The sequence below is a fragment of the Anas acuta genome, chromosome Z, assembly GCF_963932015.1.
Source record: "Anas acuta chromosome Z, bAnaAcu1.1, whole genome shotgun sequence".
Taxonomy (NCBI): domain Eukaryota; kingdom Metazoa; phylum Chordata; class Aves; order Anseriformes; family Anatidae; genus Anas; species Anas acuta.
In genome coordinates this window covers 32,670,199-32,696,087 of record NC_089017.1, presented here as the reverse complement: position 1 = coordinate 32,696,087, position 25,889 = coordinate 32,670,199, and the positions used below count along the sequence as shown (strand labels likewise).

The 25,889-nt window shown below is 37.7% G+C and overlaps 1 protein-coding gene across 10 annotated transcripts in view; it reads right to left on the bottom strand.

Moving 5' to 3' along the window:
* TRPM6 (transient receptor potential cation channel subfamily M member 6) overlaps positions 1-25,889 on the bottom strand; it is a 97,811-nt gene that overhangs the window by 51,297 nt on the left and 20,625 nt on the right. For 9 of the 10 annotated variants that reach the window (XR_011091318.1, XR_011091319.1, XM_068667435.1 and 6 more), the window contains 14 exons: positions 21,364-21,443; positions 20,371-20,409; positions 13,412-13,589; positions 12,803-13,016; positions 11,806-11,930; positions 10,851-11,022; positions 9,292-9,466; positions 8,543-8,666; positions 7,617-7,689; positions 7,400-7,500; positions 4,240-4,374; positions 3,618-3,671; positions 1,446-1,586; positions 706-840 (listed from right to left, as the gene is read on the bottom strand). Coding sequence is in view for 8 of the 10 variants with exons in the window: in XM_068667435.1 (XP_068523536.1) it covers positions 706-840; positions 1,446-1,586; positions 3,618-3,671; positions 4,240-4,374; positions 7,400-7,500; positions 7,617-7,689; positions 8,543-8,666; positions 9,292-9,466; positions 10,851-11,022; positions 11,806-11,930; positions 12,803-13,016; positions 13,412-13,589; positions 20,371-20,409; positions 21,364-21,443 (1,746 nt within the window). In the remaining 2 variants the exon portion in view is untranslated. Of the gene's footprint in view, positions 1-705; positions 841-1,445; positions 1,587-3,617; positions 3,672-4,239; positions 4,375-7,399; positions 7,501-7,616; positions 7,690-8,542; positions 8,667-9,291; positions 9,467-10,850; positions 11,023-11,805; positions 11,931-12,802; positions 13,017-13,411; positions 13,590-20,370; positions 20,410-21,363; positions 21,444-25,889 lie in introns of those variants that run through there. The other variant, XM_068667437.1, reaches the window with a different exon arrangement.

The window sequence follows — 25,889 nt, the reverse complement described above, 5'->3', positions numbered from 1 at the left end:
GGAGTCCTTTACTGCATGAATAGTGGGCAGTAAAACCTTATCATAAAAATGCCTGTCTAAAATAAATCTTTCAGTAAGCTAATTAGCAGTCTACTGTGTTGTGGTTAAACCCAGCCAGCAGCTAAACACCACACAGCCTCCCCACTCCCTCTCTGGGATGGGGGAGAGAAACCAGAAAGTGAAGCCTGTGCGTTGAGATAAAGACAGTTTATTAAGACAGAAAAATAATAATAACAATAATAAATAATAATAATAATAATAGTAATTACTAGTAATAATAATGTATACGAAACAAGTGATGCACAATGCAATTGCTCACCACCCGCTGACCAATGCCCAGCCTAACCCTGAGCAGCCGGCCCTCCCACCCCGACTAGCCACCCCTATCTATTGTTCAGCATGACCCCATATGGTATGGAATACCCCTTTGGCTAGTTTGGGTCAGCTGTTCTGGGTCTGTCCCTTCACAGCTCTTGCTGCACCCCCAGCCTGCCGGCTGACGGGACAGAGTGAGAAGCTGAAATGTCCTTGGCTTGGTATAAGCACTGCTCTGCAGCAACTAAAACATCAGCATGTTATCAGCACTCTTCTCATCCTAAGCCAAAACACAGCACCTTACAAGCTACTAGGACGAAAATTAACTCTGTTCTAACTGAAACCAGGACATGTGTTCTAAGTACTGTTCAGAACTAGCAATTACATTACCTTGCATTTGTAAGGCTGTGCTGTTCGGAAGAACTGAGAATGTAAAGTATTTTCAGCAGATGCCATTCTGCTACCCATTTGATTATTCTGATGAAGGGAATGAGACAGGTTCTGAGAAAAGCTGGAGAGCACTCTCTAAATGCAAAGGCACACCATAAAACAGAAAAAGAGAAATGCAAATTAGGGACAAAGTTTGCCTGTATTTATCTCTGACTTCAGTGGCACCTGTGCAGTTATTCAGAGACTAGTGAGTCATCCATCATTGCAAAATACAGCTGAAGCTTATATCAACAAAGAGAAAAAAATGGCCTGTTTCACATTTAATTTAATATATATACGTATATTTTTTGAATCTCTAAAACATAAAATACTGATTTTGCCAATACTACAATTTAAACAACAAAGCTTGCACAACAATGGGATCATCCAACCTGGAATTTCTTCCAAGTGCCAGTCCTTACAAAATGTGCCATAAGTTCTTAAAAAGACAAAAGTTCTCTGAACTTTTTGCTGACCATTTCGTCCAAAGGATGGTGTTTCTAGCATTTGGTCTAGACATCAGACATATCTGTCTGTTTTAATTGCAACTTTTCCACAGCTAGCAAATTCATAAAACACGTAAGCATGGAATACACTTAAATGATGGCCTTCAAACAAATACAGTGACATCCTGAGCTATTTTAAGGTGTAATACTGTGGATTTTCTTTGTGACAAGTGGTAGCCATTTCACAGAATTTACCTTGTGTTTTCTGTACAGATCATTGTACAGAATTCGGAAATGTTTCCTTGTGTAGCTGCTCCGATAAGCTCCACCAAGAAGGTACTCTACAACCAGCCCAATATCAATCAGGGATATCTTATAATCCGAAGGAAGTGTACTCTGGAACACCAAATGTCACAAACATTTTGTGATGTTATTACGTGCATCCTGCTATCACTGATACTATGAGGGAACTCTGGAAGAAGGTGCAACTGACAGCTACGGCATCAGTCAGGAAGTGTAAACAGTCTTTAGGCATATGATATCACTCTAGTAGGGAGAAAAGAGGTATACTGACATTTTCAGCCTAAGAAGTGTGACATCTGCTGTCCACTGCATACACATCACATAGGGAAACACATTGCAATGTTCACAAGATGAGCTGCATTCAACACTGAAGGTAATTAATTTTACTTCAGTACAATTCAGTACTTCAGTACAATTTTTATCAGCCAGACAGGCTGATAAAAATCTTCCTTTTCTGGTAACAGAGCAAACTGGTAGAGTACAATTTGCTCGTTAAACCAGTTCATTAATTAAAAATTAAGGTATAGATGAAGCATACATTTAATGTTGTAGAATAATTCCAGGAGGCTTGTAGTCTCTTGTAGAGGCTCAAGACTGTCATGGTAACTAGGACAGCAGCTGCACTTGTAGTAGTTGTACCTTCCAAGTATGTCACTACTTGTGTTCAAAGCACAACTGCTTCCCTGAGTACATCCAGTGTACTTCCAAGACACAAGATTTGTGACAAATTAGTTGAAGAAAGATTATCTTCCATGCATATTTTAGATATTATCAATAAAAACTTAAAGTGCAACTCTTGGAAATGAAAAATGTGCCTGCCTGAACATAAACAGGACGAGGGGTATTATCAGGATCAGAGGAGTCTATGCCTTTCAGACTGTAAAAAGCCATTTTATTCATTAGGCTGAGCTTTTTCATTGGACTTTCATGGGAACCCTTAGTGTAGCTAGCAAAAGCCACCCAGTTTTGGGTAACAAGAGGCACCAACATGTTGAGCATTCTTGGGCAAAAGCATGTCTCACAGCTTGACACCTCCAAAATTAAGAACTAGGCCAGTAATTATAGTCCTAAGTACCCACATTTGTAGATACTTCTCTGCACAAGCAACGTATACTGAATGCTAGCAGGGGCAGACTGCAATGTATCTCCATTCAAACAAAGCAGCAGCAAAGCTGGTCACACTAATGGAGAAAACTCCATTCGCAGACTGGAAGAACAGAATGTATTTTCAATACTGCGATCCTCCAGGTCCATCATATAAATTAAACCCAAAATATGTCTTTCAGTGTGGGAAAACACAGAAAATCGTTTGCCACGAAGATCTGAACACCCTGTGCCCTCCTACTGTATAGCATCAATGTCATTGACATGGAGGTCACCCACAAAAACAAAATCTCAAAAATCGAAATACTTGAGACCAGAGAAATAGTCAGATTTATTTATTTAGTATTCATAACCTGGAAAGAATTGGCCAATTAATCTAGTTTTGGATCTAGGCATCTCTTGCAGTGAAGACTAGATGCAGAAAGGACACTTATCCGTTTCTGGTTAAGCAAAGCTGTCAGGGATAATGAAAATATGAAATAAATTAAATGTAGCTATATAACAAGGCTGTCACTAAACTAAGTCAGCCAGAGCTCCATGCAATAGTCATCCACTGCCACCTTCTGTTCTTCTAGACACTGCAGCACAGTAAAGTAATATTTCTTGTCATGTCATCTTTCCGTTACTGCTTAGCACAGAAAACCTCTTTCTTTCACTTTAGGGGAAAACAAGAAAAATATTACCTCACTAAGCATAATCACTGTACTAATTCACTATGTCTTTTGTACAATCCCTTCATAATACCACTTTAGTAACTTGAGAAAGAGACAGTCTGATCTATACAAACCTCTGGCTTTGAAATTAAGGTACAGGACCTTTGGGAACATTCAGTGGTAGTGGGTTAGTTAATTGCTTGGGGGGATTCGTGGGATGAAGATAAAACCATTTAGTAGATACAGGAGTATGATAATGAAAACATCATTTCTATTCCTTCTTATTCCCCAGTATAGTCTAATAGCAGTCTGCCATTGGACACTAAAGTTTTAAGTTACTATTTTTACTCCACAGCTTCTCCATTACCTGTTTCACATCTCGAACTAGGTGATGCAAAAGTAGATTTGATGGTCCTTGTTTCTGTGATGTGAAAAGAAAAAGTAAATTAACACATCTCAAAATCTGAAAAATAATATTGTTGTGGAAAGAAGTTTAAAGATCCTCAGAATAAGCCATTGTGATTCACACTGTCCCCACAAACCTCTTCAAAAACATTTCAATTCCAATCTGTAGCACCTCTATTAACTTAAATCTTAACATGTTGTACATCAGTAGGTATCACTTTGGTTAAACAGCATATCATTTACAACAAAGTAAGTATACATCAGATACTGGATTAAAAGCAGAGCATAATTCTCATGAGCTTCAGATGAGCAGTCTGGTTCAAGTCAATGAATTGAAAAATAAAAAGCTGGGACATCAATCCAATAATCCTTCATTGAAATCAAAACTGATCAAAACCCATTCATTTTCGATTTTTCTCAAAAGCCCTTTATTAAAAAAATAAATAAATAAATGAAATGAAATAACATAAAAAAAGTGGCCCAGCCTAATCTCTTAAGGAAAACAGGAAAGCAATAAACTTTCTATATATGTTTATCCAAAGCTATTAGTGTGCCTTTTGTACACTGGGATTTCAAATACTAACCGTATTGTAGAGTTCTTCCAAACGAGATATGGTAAGAAAATGGTGCATGTTTACTCCATGTTCTATTAACAGCTTAACAAAATCCACACGGTCCATCACTAAAGCATCCTGCATTGCTTGTTCCAAAGCACCAACCTTCAGAAGGACAGAAATAGATGGAAAGGTTAGAAAGTTATCTTCTTATGGAACTAAATAAAAGATTCCTGGGCAGTTAAAGATCTGTTTATCACACTGATTTGTCTTTATGTATATTCGAAGTATACAGTAAAAAAGAAAAATATACTGGAAGAAGCACCTACCTAAAAATCTAGTAGCAAGGGGGAGTAAAACTGTGTCTCCATAAACCCAACATCTGTAAAGACCTTTACAAGTCTATCTTTACAACCAGACTCGGATAATAATATACTCTACAGCATAGTACTTACTTACTCTTCAATTCACTTCAGAAGCTAATGTATGATAATGCTGGGGGCAGGAGGAAAGTCTCTCTTTTTTGACATATGACAAAAGCCATTTCAAGGTACTATATTTCAAGATCTCTCTATAGAACTCTAAGTTCTTTAAAGCAGACTTCTCTTCACATATGAGAGAGAATCTGTGTTAGGATAAACTCTCTCCAACACACTGCAAAGCAGAGCTCTACCTACAGCAGTGTCCAAACTGTGAAAACACTCTGGTCATAGTACTTACGCAAAATTTAAGAGGACTTCTACATGCAAAATAACAAAGGAGCTGGACATAGAGTCACAGAACCCCAAGTCCTTCAGCCTGTCTTCATAGGAAAGGTGCTCCAGCACTCTGATCACCCTTGTGGCCCTCCTCTGGACTTGCTCTAATCATAGAACCATAGAACACCCCAGAGTTGGAAGGGACCCATAAGGATCATCGAGTCTAACTCCTGGCACCACACAGGTCTACCCAAAAGTTCAGACCATGTGACTAAGTGCACAGTCCAAATGCTTTTTAAATTCCAACAGGCTTGGTGCCGTGACTGCTTCCCTGGGGAGCCTGTTCCAGCGCACGACAACCCTCTCTGTTCTCCACCAACAGATCTAGGAGGTCACCTTTCCTAGTTGGCACCGTCAGCAACTGCGAGAAGTTAGAAGTTAGAAATTATCATCAAGGTGCTTTAGGAAACTCCTGGATCTGCTCCTGTTGGCCATGTGGTAATCCAAGCTGACATCTGGCAAGTTGAAGTCCCCCTTAAGGACAAGGACAGTTATGTCCTTCTTGTGCTGGGGCCCCAGGTGGGGTCTCATGAGAGCAGAGTAGAAGGGGAGAATCCCCTCCATGCTAGCCATGCTTTTGACGCTGCCCAGAATACAGTTGGGCTGCAAGTGTACATTGCCAGCTCATGTTGAGTTTCTCATCAACCAACACCCGTAGGTTCTTCTCCTCAGGGCTGCTTTCAATCCAGCCTGTATTTGTGCTTAGAGTTGTCCAAAAACAAACTGCACTGTTCCAGTGCACAATCACGCTCTCAGTGAAGAATTTTTTCATAGTACCCAAATATCCATGTGTAAGCAGTTGGCACTTACAACTGCATTGGATGGGTTCTCTTCTTTAATCAAGAAAGCATTAGGTCAAAATAGAAGTTTAAAACTGTGTTTTGTTTTGTTTGTTTGTTTGTTTTTCTTGTTGTTTTGTTGTTGTTTGTTTTGTTTTGTTTGTTTTAACTTACAATGTATGAAGAAAGTGTTGTTATTTAAGATTGTTTCCTATTTAATTGGCAGAAGATTTTCCAGAATATGTTTTTTTCCAATTCTGCTTGGAGAAGCATCTAGACATGTAAGCATTGATTATTACAAACTCCTTACATCTTACTCAAAGTGGAGAAAATTATTTCATTATTTGACAACGACTTTTCATTCAAAATGGTGCTGAACAATTGTGCAGATATGAAGAGGTACACAGATCTTTTTCAAACACATCTGAAGTAGAGAAGCAGGAGCAGGGGGACTGCCAGTAAATACATAAAGGCCAAAGGATGATCAAGGTGTAAAAGAAACATGAGAAAAGAGAAGGCTATTGCGGAAATGGCAAAATTAATTCATTGCCTCACCGCTCACTACAGAATACGTTAGGAAAGTTCCTACATCAAAGCTGTTCTTTATGGCAGACAAATCTGAGGAACTATGTCAAACTGAACTGTCAGTAGAAAAGATTTTAGAAGTCATCAGTAAAGTGGTAGAAAACTGTCAGTATCAGGTAGTATTCACTATAAGATCTCCCAAGGAACGGATGCATAGCTGAAATCAGCCCTCTTAACAGCAGAATGGGAGATACATTAAAAAAAAAAAAAAATTAAAAGACAAAGAAAAGTTTTACTTTGATAAATATGCACTCTCACAACAAATGGGAAGTCCCAGCACTCTCAGCCTTTCCTCATAGGATAGGTGCTCCAGTCCCTTAATCACCTTTGTGGCCCTACATTGGACTCCCTCCTCCCTCCAGTATGTCCAGATAGTCGTTGTACTGGCAGGGAGAGTAGAAATGGACACAGTCTTCCAGGTGCAGCTTCACCAGCACTGGCAATACTTTGCCCAATGCAGCCAATGGCTGCATTAACAAAAAAAAAGTTAACCTTTGTAGTGGCATATTGCTGACTCATGTTTAACGTGGCATCTACTAGGTCATTTTCTGCAAAGCTGAGCCACAATGGCATGCTAACCACAGGTAATTTTATTTCTACTTGACAACACCATAAAGGAATCAGTATTTGTATTGGGATATCTGTATTCTCTTGAGCTAGGAAAAAAGAGATAACACTCCTTTGTAGTTTATTCCTTCAAAGAAAAGAATGTTCTGGGTTACTGTGAAACGTTTGCAATCATCAGTGATTGCCAACATAGGCTTGAGGGATACATATTCAGAAGGACCACTAAAACTGTTTGAAAAAGCTAGCAATGAAAACTATGGGAATTTTAGATAGCATTTCTTCTCTGGGTAAACAAGCACATTTGATTTTTCATCTGATGCCCTCAACTGTCTCTACAGTTGAGCACATTGCAGATCTAAGAAAAATGCTTCTTCAAAATTAGAGATGAAGACGGACTCCAAGCACCAAACTACTCCTCATTTAAAGCCTGACAAATGCAAATCATGGAAAAATCAGTTTTCACAATAAAGTGTAAAGTTACTGTGAAAAAATAAAATGTACCTTCCAGTGTTGTCCATAAACCAATATATGTTTCTTGGCAATATCTAGCTGGTTCCAGGCCAATGCCAAATCCAGCTGATCTGAAGCAGACATATTTGTACCTAGGAAACAAGAAAAGGACCGAGTAGTCTTCACACATTTATGTTACTCCTTTGCTTCAAAAGGATAAACCAGTGGGACTGTACATTAGACGAAAGCAGATCGTATTTTCAGGTACCTTTCAGGAGTGCAGTCAGAATTGCCAAATCAATGTCCTGCTGCTCTTCAGACTCCACATCAAGTATGGTTATCTGTTAAAATTGCAGAATTACACTATTTCAGGTGAGGTAATGAAGTCTATGGTTATTTCTTCTTGGTTGTAGTAGATTAAATCACAAACATTTCAACACGAACACTGGCAAAGGTGCGGGCATGATCTTCCTTTGTTTCAGAAAGACAATGTACCATTTTGCTTTGTAATACAATAGCATACAAGGCAAATTAGCATCAACCTACTGCATAATAACGTGTCCATTTCCTTTTGATTAGTTTTAAAGCTGCAAAATGTTAAAAGGCAACATGATGAATAACTATGTAGCTTTCAACTAGAAAACAGACACTCCAATTAAGTAAAACAAGTAATAATAGAAACATATTGGATAGTTTCCATTTTAGTAATCATTGCTACAACTGTCATTATTCCCAGACAAATATTTGGCAACTCCAAATGAGCTCCTGAGCCAATAAACATGACAGCACATTTTACCCTGATATTGAGAGAGAAATTCTATCACAGTTCTGGTACAAGTAGAAGAATGGCTAAAATCATTTCCAAATTACCAAGGAGACAGCAGTAGAGCATTAAAAAAAATAAAAATTAAAATTAATTGATCTTTCCTTTGAAAACAAAGATATCCAGCCTCTACTAAAATCAGAAAGGCTGTCATTTCATAACCAGCTATCAAGACTTCCAAAGTTAACTAAGCAGCCTCTGTGTAGCTACTTAGTACATAAATTAGTACAGACGCTTTTGTATTATATTTACTTTAGGGATAACACCATTACTTTTACAACTGCTGTGTCCATGCCAACCCACCACAGCAAGGGCAAAAAGTGTAACAGCAAATTAAGATATAAAAAAGTCAGAGTACTAATCACACTCACAGACTCTCTGTGCTCCATGCATTCCATCAAAATGTGAAATAGATGACTGGACTGTTTCTGTCCCAAACTAAACATATTTTGAATCATTACCAAAACCTCCTCCTTCACTTGAGGGCGCAGCTCCCTGAAAAACAGATATACATGCTAAAATATGTATTTTTTGGGCTACTTCTTCCCAGCCCAAATTACATCTAAGCAAGAGATAGAGACTGCAGAGACACTCGGAGATCTCTTTTACATCTGTTTCTCTGTTGATATCTTCCTCCCTTTGCTCAACAAAACAAAACAAAGGCATACAATAACTTAAATTATTATTCACACAGACATTTGTTCTGACCATACATATATACTACCGGAAATTGAATAAATGGAACAGTTGACAATTTTTAATGGATTATCCATGAATATAAAGCAAACAGTCACTAAAAGTTTAGAAACTTTTTTTTTCTTTCAGAATTAATTTTGGGATAAAATTAAATTCCTCATTAGTCTTGATATCTCTCTTTTGTCCTCATCTGTTTTCCCCTCATTTCTCTCTGCTAACCCTTCTGTTCATATTCTTCTTTCTTTCTCAAATTACAGGTTTTCTATTTTATTTTTTTAAAGATAAAATATTGAGGACAAAGTGAAAAAAGTTCCTACTACAATACATTGGGGAAAAATACTACCTCTTCCTCCCTTCTCCCCCTCCCCACAGGCATTTTATGGCCCTTCCCAATACAACAGACCATGTATCATGTACAACTCACCCTGTATCACCTGTGTGTTTGTGGGTAAAAGCCAGGATATCTGCAGCTCTGCCAGTGCCATCATAGACCACTACTGGAACAGGTGGACTGGTCCTCACATACTCCCACACCATTAGAATCACATTGGGACCTCCTTCCACCACCAACCCAACTATGGGTACACCTTGGCCCATTCCTGTTTCAAAACACACGTAACCAGTTACAAACAGGTCTGTCACACACAGACACACACACACACAAAATAAATTAAATTAAATTAAAAACTCAGGACATCTGATCAATACTCATGAAGGAGTCTCATGGTAACTACGCAATTCAACAGAGAGGAAAACATACCTCCACTGTCTCTAATTTAAGACTGATTTTCACAGAACTTCTGTGACAGATCAAAATGACCATGAAAACTTCTCAATAAAGTTCTAGTATCAGAAAGAAGGAATATCATTTTGAATATTTGTATTAACTCTCACACATGCAAGGACACTGACAGCATTTTAAATGTGATTCATATCCATTCTCTTACCTGCACATATAAAAAAAAGTAACGAGGCACCTTCTAAGGACTTTCTCAAGTTTTACAGTAGCAGGCTATTTTTCTTACTAATTAGAAATATTTCCAACAAGATGCAATAACAATAAAAAATAGAAATAGTCTTAAAGTCCTAATAAAAAAAATCAGAGGCTGAATAAGAAGCTCTAAATATGAACAGATTAAAAACAGAGTTAGTTTCTAAATATTATACTGTAAGCAAATTAGGAAAACAAGGAATCAATATCATAAGTCTAATAAAGTTTTTTAACATACATAAAGATTTAAATCATTAGGTAAGAATGAACTTTCCATGAGTGACTTATAGAAACTAGTGCATAGAAAGAAACACTTGTTTATGTAATAAATATTTTCTTCATGATTTTTATACTATAATTCAGTTATTGTGTAAGCAACCAATGGAAGTTGCACAAACTGACAAACAGAAACACTGGATAAAAATATTTCTTTTGCAACCAGTCTTTGCCTCTGTACCTGGGGAGGACACAGGCTGGTAATATAGACAAGTTATAAGGATAAAAGTAACAAATAGGGAGAAGAATACAAATTCGACTGAATGTGACAGTTTTTCTGCCTGGCAAAATGCTGCAAAACTGTATAGTGCTTATATAAAGACCATGCAAAACTGTGTGAACTGAGCAAATGCTCAATCAATACTGAATAATCTGAGTCATTTAGATGTCCCTACAACTAAGAAACCAAAATGTGAGTTAGTCCAGATGCAAAACGCTTTATGAGAATGCTGTCCTTTTTATTTTTCTGATATTCAAAATTCAAGACAGTTGCACTGTCAATCTCAGTGAAATCTACAGAAAATGAATCAGAATCATTTTGGTTGCAAAAGACCCTTAAGATAATTAAGTCCAACCATCAACTTAACACTACCAATTCCACCATTAAACCACATCTCTAATTGCCACATTCACAACAAGAGGACAGGAAATGTCAAGTACTTTCATGATCTTTCAAATAGGGTTTCTGTAATAAAGCTGACCATGGTTGTACTTACTTGCGTGTATTTTTTGAAGTGACAAATACTTCTCCAAATTCCTCCTGAGCATCATTTCATTCCCATATTTGCCCACTGTCCCATCATCTGCCATTAGAAAATGAGAATGCATGCTGTTGAGGGTACTTAGCTTGCTGAGTGGATTACCAAGAGTCTGGTATAGGCAAACTACCTATGAAAACCAAAATAAAAAGATCTTCACAGATACCAGCAAAATATCACCAGGTACATCATCTCATTTGTATGTATTTCTTCATCACATTGCAATCTTCTGAAAGTCTCTACCATGCTTTTCGTTGCTTTAGTCAAGAATGGGCTTTCATTTTATATGATCTTAACAGCAACAAAACCACAATTTATAACACAGAAAACATTTCTGATTAGGCAGGCTTGCAGTCCTTAGTCAGGGTCACTGCCTGCCTTTCTTTGCAACAGTTGAAACACAATGGCATATTTTTCCTGGGTGTATTTCTGTTAAAAACATGTAAGCTACCATTTATCAGGAATTAATGTGCCTTACATATCACGTGTTTTTCAACAGCTAAGTAGATTGTGCCCTCACATTGGCACTTACATAAAATTCTAATTTATGAACAAAAATCACACATAACAGTAGCCTTTTTGTGTATACCATTAACCTGATTGCCTATCCTAAATCAAATGAATATAGAAATACATCATTAGCGTCATCGGAGTTACCTAATTAATTACAAAATTTCAAAAAAGGAATGACAATGTCCTATAAGAAATGTTTTAAAATTATTCATTTACGTAAGAAAAACAAAATACATTGTCTCAACATGCCACAGAATTCCCCTCCTACGCAAAATCTAAGCTTCTGTTACTACAAAAAAATACCAAATGAGGGAAATAAAGCAAGCAAAAAATAAGGCATGCACAAAAGCTGAAACATTGCCAGAACATGAAGGGTTTTACTAAAATGCGTCAAACTCACGTCTTTGCCAATGAGATCCCTCTGGTTCTCAATGATACCCCATGGGGGAATCCCAACAGCACAAATCTTTCTCAGGTATGGTGAGGTACGACCTTTCAGTGCATCCCCCACATGTCTGGACACTCCTGAAAAATAATTAACAATCATTTTTCTTTTACATTATAGACTCTCTACAGGACAGAAATGAAAGAGCTTTCCAGCATGTAATTTATTCTGTGGTTATGTTTTGATCAGAAATAAACATTCTCCCTGCTTCTATACTTGATGTGCCTTGCAGTAATTGTAAAGCTCAGATGTAACGTGCCAATGCTTCATACTCAATACAAATTTTTAGTTAATAATTCTAACATATGTGCTACTGGGTCTTTCTACCTAAACTGAAACTTCATTATTTACATAACTGTAAGGCTGGTTCTCCTGTAAGGTCACTTGATTGAATAAAAGCTAAAGAAGTAAAATTGTTTCAGTTCTGTGGCTTACTGACCACCTCAGATTTTGAGAGTAGAAAAATACACAGAGATTTTTAGATAATAATACACTAGTTGTAATGATTAACATAACTCAAAAAAAAATCTTATTTATAAAACATAAGTTAAATTTAGATTTGAAAACAGTTTCAAAAACACTGCTTCTAGACCTCAGGAGCTAAATATTTCAATAAAGCAGATAAAATTGACTGAAAATAAGTACTGCTTATCTACTCTCAGTTGGCACTATGTTTCTTACTACATGCAGAATACTCTTTGCTCATTAATAGAACAATAAAAAATAAATAGAACGATAAAAATAAATATAACAAAATATTCAGAATGCTTGTCAACAGCATAGGCACTGTTACTCTTTGAATTATGATGTGAGTCTAAACCAGAAATGCTTTATTTTTGTGGTAAAATATCACAAATATCAAACAATTTCATTATATTTGCCCCAAAAATATATGCTTATATACAGACAGAGAACACCAAAGGGAGACTAAAACAAATAAGAATTACAATACCACTGTTGATGCCTTCTGTAATTATCCATGCTCCTGTAGTCTCAGCAGCCTTCACCAGTCCTTTGCTGAAAACCTGCTTGATCTTTGAGGGAAGCTGGAAATTTTGAATGCCTCCATGAACGGAGATAACTAGCTTTGGCAACTCCATCTGCCATTCTTTAACCATCAAGTGTAACAGCTGATCCAAATTGCTATCATAAGAGAGTCTAATATACTGGAAGAAATAGTCCAAAAAATGGATAAAATAAACACCCTTAAATACTCCTAGAGAAGAAAATGCAACATCTTATGAAGTTCCCACCTCTAACATCTTAAACACCTTGTGCAGGATCACAGCTTTCATAACACAGTTAAAGTGATAACACAAAAATACATCAGTGAGCAGTACAGACAAAAAGACAAGCTATTCTTAGTTACAGTGAAGTTCAACATAAAAATATTATGCACACACCCTAACTTGAATTACGTTTAGGTTCCCCTGCTCTTTTAAGAAAAACTATCCAATATTCACCCAGTGTCACTCTTCGCTTTTCTTACACTAGAATTATAAGAAAAAGTCAGAAATATATATACGCTCAACATTCATTAATAATGGAATTACATGCAAACCTTGGCATGGTAAGTGTGATCTCCATCTTGAAATTTGATTGTTCCAAATGCATCTGTTGGACTCATCTTTGTATGTTTTTGCACAGACCATTCTTCGTCTCTCTGGAGGGCAGGCTGATAGACAGGCCAACTACAGTTTAATCCTGGGTGATCTCCAATCAGACGTCCACAGCAGCATCTCACATTAGAAAGGTCAGATAAAGAGATTAGATATAGCGAGACAAATTTATACTATACACACTTGTGCACAGCTCTAGGATCATCACTAAAATAGCCCACATAGTTTTCCTGCAAAGAAGAATATCTCTCTGACACCGAATAAAATAAAAAGGAGCTCAGCTAAAAAATCTCAGAAATGACAAAATTACATTGAATTAAATATACATGCTTTACTAGATACGTGACTTGTTCTCTGTCTTGAGAACGCTGCTAACAGTTTGACAGTTTACCCATAAATTAATTTTGACCTGAGATTTACTGGTCTTGTGAAATTTCAGAGGAATATCTTAGGACACCAAGATTTGCTATGATTATTACCAGAGGTTATTCTAGGTACTGAAGAAAGATCTAGTAGTTACAGTCATTATCTGAGAGGAAAGGAGCAACCCTCAGTCTAGAGAGACCATTGTACTAACCCTTGGACATCAGCAAAGTAAATCTACAAAATAAATTAAGTGCAACATTATGAGAAATTTAGCAGAAGCTCAGTTAGCATTTAAGGTTTGCAACAGGATGAATAACCTAGACTCCAAATTCAATCAGTATTACTGTCATACAGGCTCCAACAGGCTCCAGCCTGTTCTACAAAGGTAAATTTGATGTATTCACAGTGACATCTGACACTCCAGTTTTCCTTTAGACATTTCAAATGTTAACATGCTCTGGGAAATGGAGATAAATTCTTCCCCTTTACTCTGTAAAATAACAAATAACCCCCAAAAGCCCAAATTCAGTCAAAACACTGCCTTCGGACTCTGATGCATTCCTTGTGCATCTAGGTGCAAACTAGATGTAAACTTGATCTGCAAAACCCTGAAAAACTCAGAAAGATAGACTATTTTTTGTGTAGACGAGTGTAAACTAACTCGTGAAAGATAAATGCACTAAAAAAAAAAAAAGCCCTAAGCAAATTAAGGAAATCAACTAAGCAAACTGGAGAAGGAAGCCTCCTACAGTTCTGGGTTTCTTAAAATAAAATAAAATATAAAATATAAAATAAATCAAAACAAAACAGGAAATAGCAGAGCAGGCACAGGAGCTGATGAAACTAGCTACTGATCTAGAAACCTTATTCTGATGACCCCAAAATCGAAACATGCTGTAATTCAGACTCCTCAGAGGCCATCCAGGTCAAGGATCATGAACTAGACAAAAAGTATCCAAGCTGGAACTTGGAGAATAAGCCAGTCACACCAAAACATTTACAGATACACAATGAAATGGCTATTTCAGGAAACTGCATGGGTTCAACACAAATGGAAGATCGTTGCAGACCTTGCGAGTGCTGTCAAATAGCACGTGGACTCAGACGTCATTGAGAGTTGCTACAGAGGCATCCCTGCTCTAAAAGTGTTTCAGAGAAATGTAGCTGCAAAGCCAGATAACACAAGCAAAACAGCCTTGGATAACATCTGCCTGCAAAGGACATGAGGGTAATGACTATACATGTTTATGGCTCTGCCCATGTACCACAGAGGAAGGACCACAAAAAAGAAATAGCTTTGACTGGTCTTCAGAAGGCATATTTCCTTACATGTAAGGTATTAGCCTCCTTGCTCCATTTTTCTTCCTCATTCTTTTGCTCTTCTGGGGACTCCAGGGTATGAGACAGTAAGATGTCAAAAAAAAAAAAAAAAAAAAAAAAAAAAAAAAAAACAGAGAGATCTCCAGATGAAAAATGAATAAGAGTATCCTTATTCATTTTGGTCCTGAAAATATCTTGTTGTCTCCATTCTGCTCCTAGAGTGGTCTCACCATAACAAACCCACTTATGCAGGAGTCATTCTGGAAGACAGTGAGCCAATAGTAGTCCCACCTAAATACTACATTAACTCTAGTAACTTACTACACCAATTACACAGTCCAACTCAGCACAGGTCAGTGCTTGGAAGAGCAACACTGAAAAGCAATCAGGTTCATTATCACTGCATTAAATTTTCTAAAATCTGAATTAATTTCAGTCTACAGAGTAAGAACTACATGATCAAATATGAGCACAGAATGACTGTCTCACATTACTGCTCCATGCAGGGTCACATTAACAGTACTTTCCACAGCAGCAAGAGCCAGAGCAACCTTCCTTTTTAAAGCAGAGATCCTATAGAAAGCAACCAACTATCTGGCATGACAAATCAGTGCAGTAACCTTGAAACTGAGAGGCCCAATGAGCATTGAACAGTTTTAGTAATTAAGAGCATTAGCACTGCATACTTAATGCTTAGGTGCAAATATGCCCACAGGTGAGCTGCGCTCAGAACAGTTCAGCTACATTCAGCAGACAATGAAGGAACTGCACGTGGACCAAACACGTGCAGGTTAGGGTACATACACCTGCTTTTACCTCAGCGATTACCGTAATAAGAGGTATGAACACAAAGGGTCCTGTATTTCCAAGCAGCTCATGCTCTGCCACATGCTGGCATACTCAGGATCTTCAACCAACTAGCAGGGACAGACCAGGTGCTAAGGCCTTCCTGATGTGAGTGTTCAAAAGGCAAGACAAGAGGTTCTCTGAAAGGGTGAGGAAACCAAAGCACAACATCACACTCATCTGTTTTGCTTTGCTCTTCTGTAAACTTTTGTGCTGTGTGCATAGCTACAGGGCTCAAGAAGGAGAGGAGCTCACAACCAGGGTCAGTCTTTGAGCCAGGGATTACTTAGGAGCTCTGGAGCCACATACCCTGGGACCCATTGGGCTGTACCACAGAGTGCTAATGGAGCTGGCTAATGCCCTTGTATGGCTACTCTCCATCAGCTCTGAAAGGCTCATGGAGATCAGCTGGAGAGAGGCAAATGCCACACCTGTCTTCAAAACTGCAGTTCCAACCTGAGGAACTGCAGGCCGGCTGGCCTCCCTTCAGTCCTGGGTGAGATGGTGGAGCAATACCTCCTGGAGCCCATGTCTGGGCACATGAGGGAGAAGGCAGTGATCAGGAGCGGTCAGTGAGAGCTCACCAAGGATAAATCATGCCTGTCCCACCTGACTGCCCTCTGTGGGTTAAACCCCAGGGATGAGAGGAGAGCCGGGGATGCCATTTACATCACTCCAGCTGGGCACCAGGCACAGCTCCCCAGTACCTTGTGTCTGGGCTGGGATGCTGCAGTCCAAGGGGAGGATACCCACAAACAGGCAGGAGGGAGGGGAGGCACCAAGGCGGTGGTGCTGGAGGCCTTGCCCTGCATGGTGAGGCTGTGAAGTGGGGCCGGTTCAGCCAGGAAAAGGGGCAGCTGGAGGGGATGGAGGAGACACAGCTGGGCGCTGACCAGCTGTGCCTGACAGGAATGCAGAAGGCAGGGCACAGGATGAGGCTTGAGGCGCTCAGGATGGAGACGAGGAGAAGCCTTTTCCCCACCAGGATAGTCCAGCTGTGGAGCCGGTGCCCAAGCAGGTCGGGCCTCTGTGACCTGAGTATTCACATTCCAGATGGGTAAAGGCCTAAGCAGCCCAGCCTGAGCCCAAACTGAGCCTGCTCTGGGCTGGGGACCTCCTCAAGACCCTGCCAGCCTGCATTTTCCTATGATAGTATGAATATGTCGCAAGCATAGTTTCAAAGTGCCAGCAACAACTCTACTGTCTTTGTCCAGAAGGCTCACCAAGCTACTAGCAAAGAAGGGAGCAATGTTAGTTACACAAAAGCACACCCCTGGAAAATCACACTTAAAACAAAAAGGAGAAACCTGGAGGGTTATTACCGAAGTAACTGTAGTAACTACACTACAAAGTCCAGTGTCCTTGAAGGCAGCGCTTCAGAGACAGTGCCCAAAAATTCACAGAATCACAGAATGGTTTGGGATGGAAGGGAACTTAAAGATCACCCAGTTCCAATCCCCCCTACCATCAGCAGGGATGCCACCCACTAGACCAGGCTGTCCAAAGCCCCATCCAATCTGGCCTTGAACACTTCCAGGGGTGGGGCAACCACAACTTCTCTAGGAAACCTGTTGAATGCCTAACCAACCTCATTATGAAAAATTTCTACCTTATATCTAATCTAGTATCTACCCTCTTTCAGTTTAAAACCATTACCCTTTGTCCTATCATTACACTCCCTGATAAAGAGATTTCCCACCTTTCCTGTGGGCCCTCTTTACATACTAGAAGGCCTCTGTAAGGTCTCCCCAGAGCCTTCTCTTCTATAGATCAGACTACGCCAGCTCTCTCTGCCTCTCTTCAATAGTAGAGGTGCTCTAGCTCTCTGATCATCCCTGTGGCACTCCTCTGGACCTGCTCCATCAGGACCCTAACTTTCTGCGGGTCCCAGGGCTGAGCACAGTATTCCAGGGGGAGCTTCATGAGAGGGGAGTAGAGGGGTAGAATCACCTCCTTGGACCTGCTGGCCATGCTTCTTTTGATGCAGCATTAAATGTGCCTAAACGGTCAAATATAGAGACGATTTGTGAGAGCACCTCAGATATGTAAGGATTCAGAATTATGGCACTATGCTTCTGAATATTCACATAGTGAGACTGGTCTAGGTGCTTTCTGGCATGTATTTGATAGCACTCCACTGAAGAGGCATTTCAACACACCAGGAAAGAATGGACAAACAAGTGTGCTAGTGAGTTTATCAAATGTCATTAAAAACTACTTCATGGAGTTATTCTACTTAGTATTAGCAAATAGTTGTGTAACTCAATCATAAACCTCAAACCTTGGAAGTTCTTTGCAAATAAGAAATCATTAAGAGATTTCAACTGCCTGTGATATTAGGTCAAATTGTAACAGGCATCAAGTACACTGACGTCAGTTTTGGACTGAGTGGAAAATCACAGATCTCAAGAGGCCTAAACCTGACTTCATTGCTGACCTAATAAATACAATATAAACAGTTATAGCACTAAGGTGAAAATGACTTATTCTTGTTAAGATAAATTCTTCTCAAATAAAGCTTGGAGTGCATCATAAGATACACAAGTAGAAAAGAAGAGTTAAAATTTGGGGAAATGTACTTGCGTGACTGAATGGCTGACTGAAATGAACATCAGACACCCACACACATTCTGCATGTATAGAGAGAGGATCCACATGAAAATGCTCAACAGATAGTAAAATAAACAACTACAAGATGAAAAGTAAAAATCCAAAGGTATGGGATCTCTTAACAGAGAAAAGTGAAAGAGAAAAAATAAACCCATCCCCTGGGGTGCATATTTCCATTTTCTCTTCCTCCTTCTCCTGCCATAATATTAGCATTCATGCAACTAAATAATGGTTCATTAGGTGGCTGATTTGGTGGAAAGCTTTTTTTTTTTATTTATTTTCCTCTAGATTAATTTCCATACTAATGAGATTCCAAGACCAACTAACAATATGGTCGCACTAAGAGCAAGGTGAGAGAGGTTGCACAGAACTACAGAACTGCTGTGGTCCTGATTGAGAGTGGATTAAACCATGAAATTATAAATACTGCTTTACTTAGCCCACCTGGCCCCAAAGGAATAACCATCTTGGAAGTGCAAGTCAACTTTAGCTTTCTTTCTACTTCTAGAACATTTGCAAAAAAATCTTTGGATCTCCTTTCTTCTGTTCTACAGCAAAATATGCATACAACCATTCTTTATGGACAGGTATCAGATAGAGAGAGTTGACCCTTTCTGAACTAACACTGTACAGAATGTTTGCTTTACTTACAAATCCATTTGCAATCATATGATTTAGAGCAGTATTTTATTTGCTTTTTGGAAAATGTGATTCTTGTTTCATACAAGACTAAGAAGCAAAACAAAATTAGAATAGAATAGAATAGAATAGAATAGAATAGAATAGAATAGAATAGAATAGAATAGAATAGAATAGAATAGAATAGAATAGAATAGAATAGAATAGAATAGAATAGAATAGAATAGAATAGAATAGAATAGAATAGAATAGAATAGAATAGAACAGAATAGAATAGAACAGTTGGAAAGGACCTTCAGAGATCATCTTGTCCAACTGCAAAATGCGAAACATTTCATAAAAAAGCAAATAGTCAAGCTCATGCAGATGACAGAATCATTTTGCATCAGCTTACTAGTCCTTAGTTATTGGAAACATTGTTTTCTGGTGCTTCAGCTTTCAAAGGCCTTTAATGCAAAACAAATAGCAAGGAAAAATTAAATGTTCATTCAAAAAACTTCTAGTTTATAACCATAAACAATACTAAAAGCAGTTTGGGAACACTAGCTGAACTAAAAATGTTGGATTGAAAACAACTAGTTAATATAAGACACAAATATTAGCTGTCTGAAAAATCAACACACCAGCTAAAACCACCAAAATAATATGATTTTTGTTACTTCCTGAAGGCAGGGGCTCAGAATGCCCAGTGCAGAGCAGATGAAATCCTATCATCAGGGATATTTCTTCTCCCTTTATTTTGTTTCTGCTCTTTCCCTCATTCTTACTGTTTTCCATTGCTTTCCTCTCTCTCTCCTTTGTATCATCCAGGATATAGCCGGAATTGTTTCCCATGTTAACATCACATTTCTGTCTTTCATTCATCAGGAAGAGATTAAGACAAACTCACACACTTAAGTTATTTGGATTTTTTTTTTTTTACTGGGAGCACGTTAAATTTTACCCTACAATTATTTTATGTAGGTTTGAGGTTAAATGTCTCCACCAGGTTCCCAGAAATTCTTTTCTGACATCGTAAGAGGAAGGATATTTTTGCTGTCATTGTTTCATAGACGAGGAATATCTATTGCTGGTTTTAGGTCATTAGAAAAATCATAGATAAATATTTATGCACTCTTACCTGATTAAATTCTGGCACACCTGGCATCCTGATGGACATCTGTGATAAAGATGGATAATTGATACATGCATGTATAAAAGAAAACATCTGTAATTATATTCATAAAATATCAATTCACAATTAATAAAATTCTTATTAGCAGAATTAAAGGTTGTGTTCTTCTGCATTCAGCCTTGGAAGAACTACTGGGTAACATCACTGATTTGTTTGGGATTTTACATCTCAGAATATACATTATATCTGCATTTCATAGATGAGTCTTCCTTCTCATCTACTCTACACAATCCATGTGTTCAGAACAATACTACCCACATTACAAGTTTACACCCTCAAAATGTGTTTTCACTGAGTATATTTAGGCAACACCATCCACTAGATACAGAGTTTAGAATGCCAAATCATGTTTTGTTTCTCAGTTCCTAAAGAATAGGTTGAGGATTTCATCTTTTCTTTACTCTTTTCATGCTCTATGCCAGCCTGAGCAGAAACCTGTAACTCAGAACTTTGATAAACAGCAGATATTATTTTGAGGAAGGGAAAAAACAGTAGAACAGGATTAAGAATTCCTGTGCAATGGTAGTGCAATATTAGAAGCATGACACTTTTTTCTCTTTCAGTTGGATGCCATACCACAGTTCTGGTTACTGGACTGAAAGCCAGATGCCTAGGAAGGAAAGGAAGGTGACTTCTAATCCAAACAGTATTGTAGAAACAGAATAGTTTGGGATGGAGGGGACTTTAAAGATCACCTAGTTCCAACCCCATGGGCAGGGACTACACCAGGTTGCTCAAACCCCATGCAACACTCCCACAGATGAAGCAAAGAGCATCATTTAAAATGGACTGCTGAGATGTACTTAAAAATGGAGCAATCGCCACTGCAGCATTGCAAAACTGCAAAGAACTGCATCTAAACTTCACAAAACACCCATAAAAGCGTATGCTAATTCTTTCTAAATGTTAACAGAAAGAAAATGAAATTCATTGTGTTACCTGTGAGCATCTTTTAAATTGGGAATGAAGTTTGCACATTCTCTTTTACTGAAGACTTCTTCAATCCAAGATTTGGGGGACTGAAAAGACATTGCAAATATAATTGTATTCCTTAACTTCAGAACACATTGCCAAAAAATGCTTTACAAAGTCTACATTGCTACACATAATTCCGAATGATTCCTATCACAGTGTCAGGTGGTAGCAAATTCTATGAGATTAACCTTCAGCTCTCAATAGTCCTAGTCCTTCACTCCCAAGTTTTACTAAGCTCCATGGAAAGATGAACTATAAAATTTATTCCCACCCCTCAGTAATAAACATGAGAATGATTTAGAATATCACATACAGAGAAATATCTCATAACATACAGAGAATATCTCATAACAGAGAAAGTGGCAAGGATAAATTAGGGCTATTTAAAGGACTGCACATTACTTCTGACTTGCAAGAAAACTATTAAGTGACAATTTTACTAAACCTGAAAATGTGCAAAAATGCAGTATTTTCTATTTGCCTGTAAGTGATTGTTGACTCCTCCTTATTATTATCAGAGTTCAGAACTGATGCATCCTGGTTACATGTTTACTGAACTAGGCCTATAATGAAATACAAAGACAAGGACCAAAGACTGAACCTACTGCTTACAGTGGTATTAGGTGGGGTTTCTCCATAGGAACATTGCCTCAGTGAAGGCTGTTGCAGTTGAATGAATTGAACAGTCGCTGTGGTATACAGATTTTTTTTTCAAAGAATCTCACTGGGAGTGAAATGATCTTTCAAGGTCCCTTCCAATCCCTAACATTTTGTAATTCTGGGAACCTCTTTCTATTCTGGCCTATCAGAATCAAAATCCCTGAAAACAATGACTGATTTCTGGATGTCGAACTTGGAAATCTCCAGGCCTGAATTTAGTAAATACTAAAACAAAATGAAGGTTTATTTGTTTGTTTGTTTGTTTGTTTGTTGTTTGTTTGTTTTGTTTTTGCAGCTAAATGGAACTGCCACCATAATAAAACATGCAACGGACAGATATTTTATCATTAAAAGTAAATACAATTATACTCATCATTATTGCCTTGTTTCTCATGTCCGTATTACTCTTTGTCTATGTATTGTCTATCTTCTACTTACATGGTAAGCCCTCCAGGACGGGTCTGGTAGCAGAATAAGGTCCTGCTTTATGATTAGGCTTACAAGGCATACAGCAATCAAATTATAAATGTTGACTCCTTATTCACTTTTGATGCTTACAATTGATTATTCCTATGCAATATGTCTACCTTGCAAAAATATTTATGGTAAGTGCTTGTCTCCATACTTAAAAAGAGAAATACTCTCTTTTGTAAGAATTATTTGCTGAACTCCAACCATAAAAATGGTCCTAGCACTGCTCTTAATCAGCTGAATTACAGCCATTCTCATGAATTGAATTCTTTTCTAATTCATTGTATGAAGGAGACATTTTACAAACAATTCTTACAAAAGAGAGTATCTCTCTTTTATCTCCCGAATGGAACTATGATACCTAATAAAACTGGTCTGTTTGGGTATTTTTACTTTAGCTTCACATCCCTAAATGCCACTGCATAATCTCACAGCTAATCACTTCGTTATAGAATGCCAAGAGCTACCTGGGTGAAATATCAGCTTGTCGGCAGGTTCAGATCCAGCTCCCATCAGGACTAATGGGAGTCCTTTCTTTGATTTTAATGTAGTCTGAATCAGGACCCCACTGATAAAGATGAAAGAGTTTATTAAAAAGCAGTTTGCTGGTATTGATGTGTATGTGTATTCTTCTGGGAATAACTAATTGAATTGTGTCTGGTTGAGCTTAGAATGAAGAAGTAACAGCGTGGAAGATCCTCAGGGCTGGACAGAGCATGGGCATGCAGGAAAATTAATTATCCTAGAAAGACACCTACTGAAGACAAGGCACAAAAATTAAATCTGAGGAAAAACTGAGAAGCAGCAAAGCAAATTTCATTGTTTGAGGGCAGATACACACTGCTCTCAAAAACCTTTCAACAGTAGTCTTGTTAGTAATTAGAATTGTTTCACGCTTCCCAAGCCACTTTATTCTAGTTGTTTGAGCTATCAAGCAAAACAGTGAAATGTTTCTAATGTTACAATACCCTGAGACTCTGACTTTTCTGAGGTCTATTACTATTTCAAGTAATGCTTTTCAATCAAAAGTAGGGAACAAAAAATCTTTCTGTTCTATGGGATGCTTTGGGTAAGAATGAACTTGACTAAAGTTTTCATTAATGTGAGTGGGTGTAATGGACAAGCCTCACAGCACTTGCTGGGGCAACGTGCTCAGCCTTGTGAGAGAACAAAAACAATCACACTGCTTGCTGTCACTTTGATTAGTAACAACATCAGTAGTTGAAATACTTTTGAACAAGCTGCTGGCATCACACAACCTCCCTCCAGCTATTTTATCTCCAGTATGACATATTTTGAAGATCAAGTGTTATCTGAGTATCTTTCTAGGTGTGAAGGCCAGCACTGGAGAATATAGACCAGTGTAAAAGGAGGGCATTGCACTAACCTATGCACCAACAGCAAAACATGCAGCCAAATGAGTAAGGCATGGGCGCTCAGATAATCTGAACATGAAAACATTTGAAAAAGTGTGTCTTAAGTTTTTATCTCCAAAATTCACTGTTACGATGATACAAGTTACAACATAAATCAGTAATTTTAAAGTGCGTAGAGGTCATCTGGTATACTACAACTTTTGGTGTGGTTATTTCAAAACAAAATATAATTTATAGTCTGCAAGGATGGCAATACCCTATGTTAAACTGAAATTACAGTATCTAATAGAAGAGAAGTATAGGCTTCTTTACCATTAGCTTTCTGAACATCTAAGCCATCTCCTAAAGTAACATACATTTCTTTAAACATTTATTTTTTTTAGATTGTGTCTTGCTTAGAGGATTAAGACAAAAGTAACAATGCTTAAAATTCTGGATGCTTGGTGCAATGTTTTACAATTCGATCAAACCAGCTGTTTTCATAGGTAACTGAGGCAGTAAGGGCAGTGACCAACACATCCCGCAGCTGATCAGGCTACTTGAATCCCAGTGGGTCAGGCTTAAGGTCTAGCAAAGCTAATGGAAAAATGCTATTGATTCCAGTGAGCTTTAGATCATTTGCCATGGATCTAATCTTGCTCCTATAGAGATCATTGACAAAATTCTCATTTACTTCAAATGAACAAAGTCACAGTGAATTTAATTTGACCTTTGAATCCTAATACACCAAAGCTGTCTCTCACTCCAGTAGCTCAGAAATCCTTCTAGCATAACACATTTCAGATAACTCCACTTCGGGATTCTCAGCCTGAAAGAGCTTCTCAGTAAATAGGGCTGGAAACAACATTTCAAATGAAAGTTGATAGAATACTGGTAATTTTCACCCCACTCTGCAAAGAAATAGATTATTATTCCATACTGGTATTTCAACATTAATTTTTTCTTTGTTTACACGAAGAGTTTGAAAAAGTGTTGGCTATGCTGTGCTATTTCACCTCCTTGCTTCCTGTACTTTTTGTATTTAAAAAAGCAATACTTGGACTGAATAACCATATTTGCATATAATCCTGATGAAGCCTGCCTGAACATCTGTAACTTTAACATTTGTTTTCATATGTAATGATAAACAAGTAAATATAGCAAAAAACAGTTTCCAAACTCTTCATCATTTTTGTCTTTAATGAACTTCCTGAAGAGATGGTTTTATTTAAAAGTATAACAAATTAAAATTGCAATCAATCATAGGAAAAAATAAAATAGAAATTTGTCTGTACCACTCTCTTTCATCTTGTGAAGCATAAGTTTCAAAACTGAAACACTATGATATACAACACATTCATTATTACTTTTATATAAAATGAAGGTGAAATCTGCCATCCTATGTATAATTTATACCATAACAATAACATCCATTTCTTAATCTAAGGCTTTAATAAGGTTTCTAAACTAATACTATAATTGGAAAAAGGGTTTTAAAACTTCATGTTCTTTACAGTCATTCATGACATCAGCATTGGGCAAGTAAGAAAGGAAAGAGGAGACTTCTCAACTGCTGCTTGTCAGATTTTGGTTCCTAGCTTTCTGAAAGACCTCTGTATACATACACGTGAACATATATAGACCTCTGTCTACATAAATAATTTTTTAAAAAAGGTATATTTCTTTCGTAAAACTGTGACAAACATTTCCAAATTGTCATCATTTAATTAAACAACAACAAATCAAAATTTTTTTCTCACTACAATGATATATATATATATATACACATCAGCAAGTATCAACATGTATCCTTTCTACCACCAAATCCTAAAGAAGACAAAAATACATCTATATGTTATTTCTGAATGACAAATTTCTTTTCTGATATACTGAAAACCAAAAGACAAGCTTATACTGCAATTTTCCTTCCAGAAAGTCCCAAGACCTTTATTTGGGAGTTTTGCCTTCTCATTTCTTGCCTGTCAGAGGATTAGGATTGCTGCT